The following is a 13,255-nucleotide window of genomic DNA, read 5'->3' as shown; positions in this document are numbered from 1 at the left end:
TCTATCTTAATTAAAAAGTCAAAATATGACGAATACGTCCAAAACTTTAGTCAAAAAAAGGCGTTTCGGGGGCGAAAATTTAAAACAGCCCTTGAACCACCGTGTGACCGACACAAACAGCTTCTCCATGCTAAATATGACTTGTGACAGCTGACGGAATGTTATTCGGATCCGTAGGTTGGGAGTTAGAGCCGAATACGCCCAAAACTTAGTCGAAAAAGGGCGTTTCGAGGTGAAAATTCAAAACAGTCCCCGAACCATAGTGTGGCCAACACGAGAAGCCTCCCCATGCCAAATATGACTTGTGACAACTGACGAAATGTAATTCGGACCCGTAGGTTGGGAGTTAGAGCCAAATACGCCCAAAACTTAGTCGAAAAAGGGCGTTCCGGGGCGAAAATTCAAAACAACTCCCTAACCTCTATGTGGCCGACATGGGAAGCTTCCCCATGCCAAATATGACTTGTGACAACTGACGGAATGTTATTCGGACCCGTAGGTCAGGATTTAGAGCCGAATACGCCCAAAACTTAGTCGAAAAAGGGCGTTTTTGGGGCGAAAATTCAAAACAGTCCCCGAACCGCCGTGTGGCTGACACGGGCAGCTTCCCCATGCCAAATATGACTTGTGACATCTGACGAAATGTTATTCGAACCCGTAGGTTGGGATTTAGAGCCTAATACGCCCAAAATTTAGTCGAAAAAGGGCATTTCGGGAGCAAAAATTCAAAACAGCCCCTGAACCGCCATGTGGCTGACACAGGAAGCTTCCCCATGCCAAATATGACTTGTGACAACTGACGGAATGTTATTTGGACCCGTAGGTTGGGAGTTAGAGTCGAATATGCCCAAAATTTAGTCCAAAAAGGGCGTTTCAAGGGCAAAAATTCAAAACAGCCCCCTGAGCCGCCGTGTGGATGACACAGGCAACTTCCCTATGCCAAATATGACTTATGACAACTGACGGAATGTTATTCGGACCTGTAGGTTGGGATTTAGAGCCGAATACGCCTAAAACTTAGTCGAAAAAGGGTGTTTCGAGGGCGAAAATTCAAAACAACCCCTGAATCACCATGTAGCCGATACAAACAGCTTTCCCATGCCAAATATGACTTATGACAACTGACGGAATGTTATTCGGACCCGTAGGTTGGTATTTAGAGCCGAATACGCCCAAAACTTAGTTGAAAAAGGGCGTTTCGGGGACGAAAATTCAAAACAACCCCCGAACCACCGTGTGGCTGACACGGGCAACTTCTCCATGCCAAATATGACTTGTGACAACTGACAGAATGTTATTCGAACTCGTATGTTGGGAGTTAGAGCCGAACACGCCCAAAACTTAGTCGAAAAAGGGCGTTTCGGGGGCGAAACTTATGTGACTCTCACGGCAGCTTTCCCATTACAAATAGGACTTGTGACAACTGACAGAATGTATTGGAGATGTATAGTAATGGAAAATTATGGGAAAAATATTCAAAAATCAATATTAACTCAGTTTACGCCTTGTTTTATTATATTAATTTCTTGAACGTACACAAGTGTGTTATATTATATTTAAGCTTTTATACAAGTATGAAACTGTGAATGGTGTTTCTGAGGCCATGTGCTTCATGAGATATCAAGTATTCTTTCTTTGATGAGCCATTTATAGGTGTCTCAACATACATTTCTACATATTTCCTTTTATGATTGTACTTTATTTTTGTTATTATTTTTCTCACATGTTCTAATATCCTGAATGAAATGGCACTGACAGACATTAATAAGTAGGGATGGTTTTATATCCAATCTAATGATTGAAGTGCCTTTTGCAAACAAATAATGAGGAAGTTGGTAAAAAGAATACTTTCTATTGGCATTGGGTTTTAACATTGGTTTAGCCACAGAATTTGGATACATGTTGTATACAAATAGAAGATTATTACATTAGCTTTATGTTAATAATGAAAGATTTAGTAATGATTGTTCTGCATTTAACAATGTTCCTTATAACAAAAGACTTTAGAAAGACTGTAAAAAGACTGATAATTGATTCATCATCGAAGGTTGCTTCTTTGATATGTTATTTGTCACTTGTTGCCAAATTCATTTATGAAGTTGGGCATTTTTTGGTCCAATTCTCATGTTTTTTTTTGTTTTTTGTAGATGACTTTGTTGCGTGGACTTTCAGAGAAATATTTTGGTGTATGGAGAAGAAATTGTACTTTTGCATAGAAGTAATATAATACTTTTGTCATCCTCGGCTTTTGTGCAGTTAACTATTACTGATGCAGAAAACTTTTGGCAGCTAACAGATAATTACTGGCATGGTACATAGATCACCTTTCATCGCTGTACATATATATGATTTTTTGTCGTGGTACATACATCACCTTTTGTCGTGGTACAGATTACAATGGTAATTTGTACCATGCCAAATGATCATTTCACATGGTAGTAAATGTAATTTTTGTATATGGAGGGTTTTGCTTTTTGTATGATTCTATATTTTGTATGGAATTATTATTTTAGTTTGGACAATAGTTGGTTTGTATGTACTCGGACAATTAAAGTTATTTATTTTTTGTATACGGGTGCAGATTGTGGAATGACTGATAGTTTATGTATCATTTTATTTATATACGTATTACAGGTTGCATGGAATATAGACAGGTTATGGACACATTATAATATTTGCAATAAAACATAATATCATGTTTTTTCCGACTAAACGTTTTGTTGCAAAAAAAAAAAAAATTCAAACATTTGGTGACTAAACATTTTGTAACCAAAGGAAAATCAAACATTTGGCAACTAAATGTTTTGTAGCCAAAAAAAAAATCAAACATTTGGTGACTAAAAGTTTTGTTGCCAAAAGAAAATCAAACATTTGGCGACTAAAATATTTCGTAGCTAAAAACAAGAGTTGTAGAATAAAAACACTTTTGCCGACTAAAAATTTAGTAGCAAAAAATGTGGGAGTTTAGGCGACTAAATTTTTAGTAGCCAAAATAAAAACTATTTGCCGACTGAAATTTTAGTAGCAAAAAATGTGGGAGTTGAGGCGACTAAATTTTTAGTAGCCAAAACAAATACTATTTGCCAACTAAAATTTTAGTAGCCAAAAAAGTTTGACTTTAGGCGATTAAAATTTTAGTAGCCAAAACACTAGTATTTACTTTAGGCGACTAATAAATTTAGTAGCTAAAAACTTTTTCTGCGACTAAATCTTTGGTCGCTAACAATAATTAAGGCTTTTAGCGACAAAAAAAATTGGTTGGCAAAAATGTATTATTTAATTAATTTTCCAACCTTTTAGCGACTAAATATTTAGTCGGCAAATGAGTACATTTGGCGACTAAAATAAGTTTTGTCGCCAATTAGCTTTCCCGACTACTCTTCGGCTACTAATTTTGCGATCAAAAAATTTAGTCGCTAAAGCTCATTGGCGACTAAAAATTGACTTTTGGCGATTAAAAATTTAGTCGCCAAAAGTGAAAATTCTTGTAGTGAGATATCATCTAAAGCAATACTATACTAAGGAGAGAGAGAGAGAGAGAGAGAGAGAGAGAGAGAGAGAGAATTGTACAATATTTGTATAAATTTTTTGTTTATATTGAATTATTCAAAACTAAAATAGAATGGGAGCCAAAATTCAGAATTTATATTTTTTTAAAATAAATTGAAGGAGAGGAGTTAGGGAAAGCATGTCTTTGTTTGGTTTGCATTTTTTGAAATTATTTTTAGATGGATTTTTGTACTGATTTTTTTTCATTTTTTTTTATATTTTAAATACATCAAGAGATGCATCTAAAAAATAAAAAACAATTCAATATAAATAAATGACACCCAAATAAAAATGAAAATAGATTTTTGTTTCAATTTTCATTTATTTTTGGTATTTTTTTAATATTTTAGTCAATTTATTTTATTTTTTAAATACATCTTGATTAGGTGCATCTATAAAGTACAAAAAAATTAACTAAAATATATTTAAACAAATTACTTAAAACAAACAAAAATTCATTGAGCATTACTATTCAAAACAAAAAATTAGACTCAATTTTTAAATTTAGTGATGTAACAATTAATTAGAATATTAAAAGTAACACTCTTTCATATATTTTTTAATTATCAATCAATTATATTAATTACACATCATTAAATTTAAAAAATAATTTTAAAAAGTAAACTTCTACATTATTTTTCAAACTGATTTAAAAACAATTTTTAAATAAATAAAGCTAAACAGTGGAAAGGACGCGTGTCCCAAAAAGTAAGCATCCACGGAAGTCAAATGTGAAACCATCAGCAAAATTTTTAGATCTTTGAGGGTTGTTTCAAATATATTAAAGAAAAAGACACGTTGATTTAATTCATAGATATTTTATACATTGTGATTTAAAAAATATAAATTACATTAGTAATTTTTGTATTTTATTTCTTCTATTATTTTAGTTTCTGTGATTTTAATTATTTTTATTTTTATTTTGACTTTTACTTTTAAAATTTGTATCAGTTTAATTCAGTTAATAATATTGATTAAGGTTTTTGAAAAAAAAAAAGATTGTTGAATTAGTTGAAGTTAACTTGCTAAGTTGAATAACTATTTATGTAAAAAATCAAGATGATTAGATATCGATAGTTATATGTTTGAATTAAATTTATATTATAAAAAATGAATAATTATTTTTAAAATTATATTTGCCTTTCATTTTTTTTTTTTAACAAATATGATTCAGATATATAATTATCGATATTCAAGAATGAACGGTTCAGATTACCGAATCGGTTTCAAAATAGGCCTATTAAGCCTAAACGCTTTCTCAAGTTGAGATAACAACTTAAGATAAGCCAAATCCTTTATAATTTTACTTGTAAAGTCTAATGCATACCATTTATGTACGCATTTTTTATAAATAAAAAAAAATAACAATTGTAATAAATTGGATTAAATTGAAATAAAATCATAAATTTAAAGTCAAAATCAAGTCAATTGAAATTATAAAGACCATAATGATACAAAGGGCAAAATATAAAGATAACTAATGTAGGGCTAATTTGGGAACATGGTTAAATGTTAAGTTTTGACTTTTAACCTATTTTGAGTCACATTACCTCTCTATTTTTTTTACTTATTTTTTTAAAAAAAATTTAAAAAAAAGTCTAAAAATCAATTTTTAACTAAATTTTGAAAATAACTCATAATTTACCCTTTAAAAAATAAAAGTTAAAATTATCGAGATGAAATCTATGATGAACTTGCAGACTCAAATAGTATGGTATCTTGTCTTTTTTCTTTTTTTTTTTGATGCTAAATTGCAGACAAGGAGTCTTTTAGGAAGAGGATAAAAAGTTAGTTTTTAGCTTTTTATCCATTTTGGATCACACCACCTCTTACATTTTTTACCCACAAAAGACAAAATAGACTAAAAAAGTCAAAAAATTAACTTTTTATTAACTTCTCAAAACACTCCTATATTGTGCCTGTTTGGTGCAGCTTAAAAGCTGCTTATTTCAGCTTTCAGCTTAATTTAAGCTATTTTGATGTGTTTGGTTTAGCTTATAGCTTATAGCTTATAGCTTTTTGGAAGTCAGAAATCAACTTATTCTTTGAGTGGGGCAGGAGATACTTAATTCATAAGTCAGAAATCAACTTATGTTCATAGTTATAAGCTATAAGCTGTTTAGACATAAGCTATAAGCACTTTCCCACAGCTCTACCAAACAGGGCCATTGACATGACACTTCAATGAATTGTCAATAAAAAGATAAATAAAGAAAATTAAAAATGAACACATATTTTTATTATTTTTATTTAGTTTTTACACATTTTGATGGAAAATTTATTAAGAAATTATCTTTCAAGTACTTATATCTCAATTAGTTACTAAATCCTAATTCTCATATTTAAAATATTTTATAAATAATTTTATTTTCACGAATGTTTTTTAAATCATTAGCAACGTGGTGTGTACTATTTTATACTTTTTATATATATTAAACTTTAAAAATTCATAATTTTTGTATTACGTACTTTTTTTTTATGAAATTTTTATTTTTTGAAGCCTTGTTAACAAGATCTACCAAGACACTATTTGGCATCCCTTATAAAAATGTACTTTTTTAAAAAAAAATTTTTTGAGTCACATTGCCTTTCTATTTTTTTATACATCTTTTCCTAAAAAATAAAAAAATATACTTATTTATATCATTCCAAACACTCTCTAAATAAGATCTCATTTGAATACATAATTTTATAAAATAAAAGTAAATAAATAAATTTGACTATTGAAATGTTCATATTGGCAGTGTTAATGTTCCATGATATGAATGTAAATATTTATATTGTCAATGTCAATATTAATACGTACTTCAGCCTTTTATTATTAAAAATATTTTGATAATTATATCACCTATAAAATTTATTAAAACATAAAAAAAAAATTAAAAATTTAAATTAAATAAAATATAAATAAATAAAAAGAGATTTATAAATAAATATCTCATAATTGTTGGCATGACCATCAAAACTAATAACAATAATTTGGACAATTATTATTTTCCTTCTGTAAATTACATTATTACAATGAAAGTCAAATTGTGAACTTTTGAACTGAGATTGATTATAGTCCATGGAAAATGCTTTACCCTTCGCTATAAATACCACCAAACCCTGACACAGATAGCAAAAATTTCAAACCCCTTCTCTCCACTTTCATCTAACACCTCTCTCTTCATTCCCATTTTCTCTCAAAAGAAAATCTCATCTCAACACTGCTATTGCGTCTCTCTCTCTTCAATGCTTGCTCTGTTCTTCCCATAACCCCTGCTTTTCCAACTCCTTTTTTAATATCCACATACCAAACAAGTCTCATCTTTGATCTCAATCTCTCTCCAACACTTCATTGATCCACATTTTGCTTCAGATCAGTGAACTTCTTAACAAAAATCATCAGATCTTCTCTTTCTTTCTTTTTATTTTTTTATTCCCTATTGTCTCTGACTTTCAACAAATTTGAATCTTTTTTCCTCTTAGAAACCAACTTCTTTTGTTTTTCAAACATACCTAGTTAGTTCTGTATCAAATTTTCTCATTCTGAGAGGAAAAGGGACCAATTTTTCAGTACCCTGCTTCCTCCTCTGTTTTCCCCTGTTCCCATTTCCTGGAAAATCCAATTTCCTCAGAAATTTTCCCAGAAATTTTCCAAAATGCAAGAAAACAACGTCCCATTCACATTCACCGGCGGTGCCAATATTCGATCTTCTCTATCTGACCTCATATTAGCAGGCGGAACCACCAACACCTTAGATTCAATCTTCTCTCATTGTCAACCATCAATTCCCACCACCAACCCTGTTCTTGAGCCCTTAGGCTCCTCTGTTTATCTCCGACAAAGAGATTTACTACAAAAATTCTCCGAAGAAAACAGAGCAAACACAGTATTTTCACAGTTTTCCATACCCAACCCACTTCAAAACCCTGTATACACAAGCAATTACACGAGTCAATTGAAGAAAAAGCAGTACAGAGGAGTGAGACAGAGGCATTGGGGGAAATGGGTGGCTGAGATTAGACTCCCTCAGAACAGAATGAGGGTTTGGTTGGGAACTTACGATACTGCAGAGGCTGCGGCCTACGCCTATGATCGTGCGGCGTATAAGCTTCGCGGAGAATACGCACGAATGAATTTCCCAAATCTTCGCGATGTGAATGAGTTGGGAATCGGAGATTGCGCGAAATTGAATGCTTTGAAGTCTGTAGTGGATGCAAAGATTGAAGCAATATGCCAAAAAATGAAAAGAGAGAAAAAGGCTAGGAAAAGTGGGAAAAATTGTGGGTGTTCTAGCGATAGAATTAGGATTGGGGATGATAATGAGAAAGTAATGAAGGTTGACTCATCTCCGTCGTCGTCGTCGTCGTCTCCAACCGTGTCCTCTGTTTCCGGCGAGTGTCCGATGCTGGCGGCAGACTTGGAGTTTGAAGAAGGCTGCTCGCTCGAGCGAATGCCGTCGTTCGATCCGGAGTTGATTTGGGAAATTCTTGCTAATTAGAAGAGGATTTTGCATTCCATTTCTTAATCTTTGAGTCAAAAGTTGTTAAAATGTAAATGGTAATTTTGAAGGACAAGCCATAGAAGCAAGTATGATTTGCTGTCCTTGTTATTAAATCTGGTTTTTGTGAAATTTGGGTATTTGTTTATGGTATTAGTTAAGGGTAATTTTGGTGTTGTTTGGCCCTTCTTGTTTTTATTTGAAGGCATTAGGAAAGTTTTTGAGGTTGTTACCTTACTAGATCAGAAATTTGTGGGACCTTCTGTTAGTTATTATGAGCCTTAATAAAGATTATGTCTGTTTGTGTTATTTTTTATGATTGAATGTCTCAGCTCTTGCTTCACAATTTTATTTAAGTTTCTCTGAAATTTCTAGCCAGGATTAAACCAAAAAGGAGGTGCCTTATACCACAAATTTTCAATTATCGCAGAAAGGAATGAGTTGTAAAACAAACCAAGTACTCGAGTTTAACTTGTCAAAATTCGTTTCAGTCTAACTTGCACATGTTGTGATGCTTGTTAATTTTTTGATACACCAGTTAAAACTCAATTGAGATCGATTAAAAACATAAAACAAATTTAGATTGAATACATTTTTTATTTTTATTTTTTTGAGTTTTGAGATCAAATTTGAACTACTCATTACTCGGCTAAATTCATTTATAGCCCTTCCAATAACTAATTGACTCCCTATCTAAAAATCAAGACTAAATTGGCCAGACTAGACACCCCTTGGTTTTGCTCTAATAATTTAAAATCCGGATCGGACCGGTGAAACCGGGACCCAAGCCTACTTCTGGCTTGGAAGAACACCAAAATCCGAATTAGGCTGAAAACCGACTTAGATTGCGAAAACCAGAAGAACTTTCTTTTCTTTTCTTTCTTATATTTATATATATATATATATATATTTCAAAATGTTGACTAAAAACTCTTACTTCAAGAATCTCCTTTCATGAGGAGAAGTCTCATTGAAAGCTTGAAAAGATTATGAAAGGTCATTTCTATTTATAGGAAAAGATTTTTTAAAAAGAACCTACAAAATTCTATGTGGGATTCAATCAAATTATTTGAATCATATTAATTGGAGGGAGAGTTGAAAATTTCATTTCCCTCCAAAATTAAATCTACCATTCAATCAATTGTTTGGAGGGAATATTAAAAAATTAAATTTCTTTAAAACAAGTGACTTTTTTTTATCAATTACGACTTTATTAAATATTATTAATAAATAGTACCCAACAATTTTTTTTTTATTTGAGTATTTATATATATTTTTATTTATTTATAATTTGCAATTATAGTTTTTAATTATATAATATTAATTATGACGTCACGATTCGATCGCTTTGATCCGACGGTCGAACCGGTGACCTGTTCACCTGATCTTTTTTCCGATTCGCTTATTAATCCGATTTTCAAAACATTGCTTGAATGTTCACTATCATATTCATATCAGATTAAAATCTTTTTGCTCTTTTTCAGAATTATTGGTACAGCACAACCAGATCAGCGAGGATAAACTTTAAATGGGTTCTAGAAAATGTATGAAACAGAACTGAGCCACATCTCTCAACCAACCCTCCAACCCCTCTTTGATGATTACAGAGAAAGCTGTGTGAGGGAGGGCCGACTGAGGGGGGTGGTGGTCCTAAACTCCTCGTCCTTGTAACTATATGATATAACTTGTGTCTGTTAATGAACAAGTCAGTGATGCCTCTTTAAATTGGCCTACCTATCATACAACAAGGCCACCACTTTAGTTTTCACACTTTCTTCTTCGATATATAAATTGTAGATTGTGCAACCAACAAACTATGAACTCATGCTAATATTCACATACGTTAAATCATATATTAAGGGCTGGTTTGGGGTGTCTTAAAAAAGTGCACTTTTTGTCTTTTTGAACTAAAAAAAGACAAAAAAAAAAATATAGAGGTTTGGGTTAACTTTTTGACCTTTTATGGAAAAATGTGTATTAAAAAATTGTATAAAAAAAAGTGTGTAAGAGATGATAAGAGAGGAGTGGGCCCCAGCCGTACAACCGGCTGTGTAATTTGAGTTGGAAATTATTGGCTAATTTTTGTACAAAGTATTGGACGGTTTTGTTTGACCCATGGGGGTCATCACGGGTCCCATTTTAATAATTTGAACCGTTCAATGTGTGTAACTTGTCGAACACTATGTACCTATAAAAAATCACGTTAATCGGATATCGATAGCTATCTGATCAGATTTATTTATTTTTCAATCATTAATTATAACACTATCCATTTGTTGTACATAACTGATTTGATCATATAGTTATCGATATCCGATCAATGTGATTTTTTTTAGACATATAGTACTCGACGATTTCTACACATTGAACGGTTCAGATTATCAAAACGGGACCCGTGATGGCCCCCATGGGACAAACAACGGTGTGTGTAAAAATCACACCCAATCATTTCTTTTTTCTCACTTACGCACACAGCAGCCGCACTTTATTGAATTCGGTGCGTACTTTTTGGAAACAAAATTGATTTTTTTTTTTTTTTTTTTTTAAGAATAGTGATATCTTTTTGGATTTTGGAATAACTTTTTGACTTTTTTGGCTTATATAGGATAAGCCAAACCAGCCCTAAGATTCCTACGCCTCAAGATTTAAAATGATCTAGTAGTTATGAGTGTTTTGGTACAAAGGACAGAAAGATTTGAAGGCAGAAGATCCTTAACTTTTATGAAAATATGAATCCATAGCTCATCACGCACCATGATTTTGGGTGTGTTTTAGTTTTCTTTGTTGGGAGAACTACACGTAGATGGAAGTTGAGGCTTCGTTTGGGAACAGATTTTTTTAGTAACTTTTTGACTTTTTGGCTAAAATGTGATGTAAAAAAAATTTGTATGTTTGGGATGACTTTTTGTCTTTTTACGAAAACATGTGCAAAAAGTAGAGAGAAAATGAAATTTTTGACTTTTTGGTATGGGTTGTTAGTTTTTTGATTTTGTAGTAACTTTTTGACTTTTTGACTAAAAGGGGCACTTGCCAAACGAGGCTTGAGGAAAAAAATTATCTATACATGGAGGGGTGCAAGCAGAGGCGAAGGCACAGTAGGGCCAGGAGAGCACTTGCTCCCCTCCCCCCTCAGTTTTGAAAACTTTTTTTTTTTTTTTTTTTTTGTGGTTGTTATTGACATGTGTAAGATGTATTTTCTTTTGTTCTTAACATATTTTTTGGTTAAGGATTTATTGCATTGTTCACAACAAGTGGTTATTTAATACTTTGAGAACACTAAGTGGTATTTTTTATGTAGTAGTTTAAATCAATAGTGTAGCGAAAAATATTATAGATTGAATGTAATGAACTCATTATTTTAAAATAGTTGACATACCACTTAGTGTGATTTGTGATTTTCTATACTTTGAGCATCACGTAGGCAATGTCATATGGTACTCTAAGACTGTTTAATAATTTTCATTCAAAACACATTATTTATAAGCAATGTCATCTTTTTAATATTTTCTGTCAAATAAAAATTAGATTTTATATGTGTTTTTATTTTTTAAAATTATGAATTTTGATCCATAATTTTTTGTGTTAAAATTACAAACTTACATCATCATCCCACACTGAACTATTCCACACTATTATAGAATTTTGATTTGTTCTTATTAATAATGAATATGTAATTTTTTTATGTTTAAATTTATCTCATAAAATTATTATTATCTTAATATTGCTCATGATTTTTTAAATAAAAAATTATAATTAATAAGTGCCCCTTCTAACTTAGTTTCCTGACTCCGCCACTAGGTGCAAGTACTTACAGCCCCATAGCCTTTCATTTGCACCACACCACAGACATACTTGCGTCCCATGTGTTTGTAATTTTTTTCTCCACTTTGTTTTTAGTTTTTATGTTTTCAAAACTAAAATTAATTAAAAAAAAATTCAAAAACGCCCATTGTTGATATTTAATAGAAGTTAAAAAAACTGACTCTCATTCAATTTGTTTGGTTTTAATTTTTGAAAATTAAATTTTTTATTTTTAGTAAATATTGTTAAAATTTTTAGCAAATTATTATTATTTTTTTTAAGTGCACCTTACTTAGATATATCTAAAAAATAAAATAGTTATAAAAAAAATATTTTGAAAAATAATAAATACACAAAAATACAAAAAATGTACTGAATTGTCATATTTTTTTTATTTTATATTTTTGGTATTTAGTGAATTTTTTAAAGATTTTTTTTCATAAATATTATATTTTTTAAGTATATTTATGTTAAGTGTATCTAAAAATTTTTTTAAAAAAATTACTTAAAATATTAAAAAAATTCAATGAAAATAAAAACATAAGAAAAATAAAAAATTTTAATTTTTTAATAAATAAATTTTGAAAACTCAAATCAAACAAGTTGATTGGTGTTCTATGCGTCTGATAAACAAACAAGAATTAACACAATTGGGTATGTATGACGTAGTGGTTAAACACTTCAAACTCACCTCAGCATTTCCAACATGGTGTAAGATTTCGTGCTTCCTCCAAAATAGCGTGTTTAGACTATCTCTAACCATTCACCAAATTCATCATCTTATGCTCCAACGGTTTCACAAAAAAGGTATCAAATTGAGAAAATATCAAATATTTCACCAAATTGAGGATCGCTTGCACCTTTCAACAATTTGCTGTGTATAACCGTTGAGTGTGGACTACCGGACGACCAACCAAACGTCTGGTAGGACGTCCTCCCAGATGACTGCTTCAAGCAAAATTTTGTGAAAAATTTACACTGAGAGGTCGACCCCTTGGTCAACCACCAACAATTAATTGCTCTGCTTCCTTGAAATGTCCATATCTGCTCAACAAGTCCACCATAAGAACATAGTGATCCGTGTCTGGTTCAATCCCATAATTTGTTTTCATTTTCCCAAATTCTCTTTTATTTATTTATTTATTTATTTATTTTAAGAGAGCTGAAGTCATGAAATCTATAAATAATTCCATGTTTTCCAACTGCTAGATTTTGGGTTTGTTTTACTTTTTCAACTCAGATCTGTTTCTAACAAAAGAATGGTTTCTCTACTGATTGAGCAATTTTGCAGTTGAAAAAAAAAAAAAGAAAAAGAAAAAAAGAAGGCTGCTAATGGATCAGATTTGATCTGAATCCAATCCAAATTCAATAAGGAGAAATCCGATCGAATAATCCAAAAAGATACCAATTCAAAAATC

General features: G+C 31.3%; 1 protein-coding gene across 1 annotated transcript; it reads left to right on the top strand.

Moving 5' to 3' along the window:
- Positions 1 to 6,660: 6,660 nt before the first annotated feature.
- Positions 6,661 to 8,345, top strand: LOC114269781 (Integrase-type DNA-binding superfamily protein). Its single transcript, XM_028211141.2, has one exon. It carries the CDS (start codon positions 7,194 to 7,196, stop codon positions 8,034 to 8,036), a length of 843 nt encoding a protein of 280 aa, XP_028066942.2. The 5' UTR covers positions 6,661 to 7,193; the 3' UTR covers positions 8,037 to 8,345.
- Positions 8,346 to 13,255: the final 4,910 nt, after the last annotated feature.

The sequence above is a fragment of the Camellia sinensis genome, chromosome 13 (assembly GCF_055761805.1).
Source record: "Camellia sinensis isolate YWXY chromosome 13, ASM5576180v1, whole genome shotgun sequence".
Lineage (NCBI taxonomy): Eukaryota > Viridiplantae > Streptophyta > Magnoliopsida > Ericales > Theaceae > Camellia > Camellia sinensis.
Note: the sequence above shows the minus strand (reverse complement) of the source record. Positions and strands in the feature narration are given on the sequence as shown.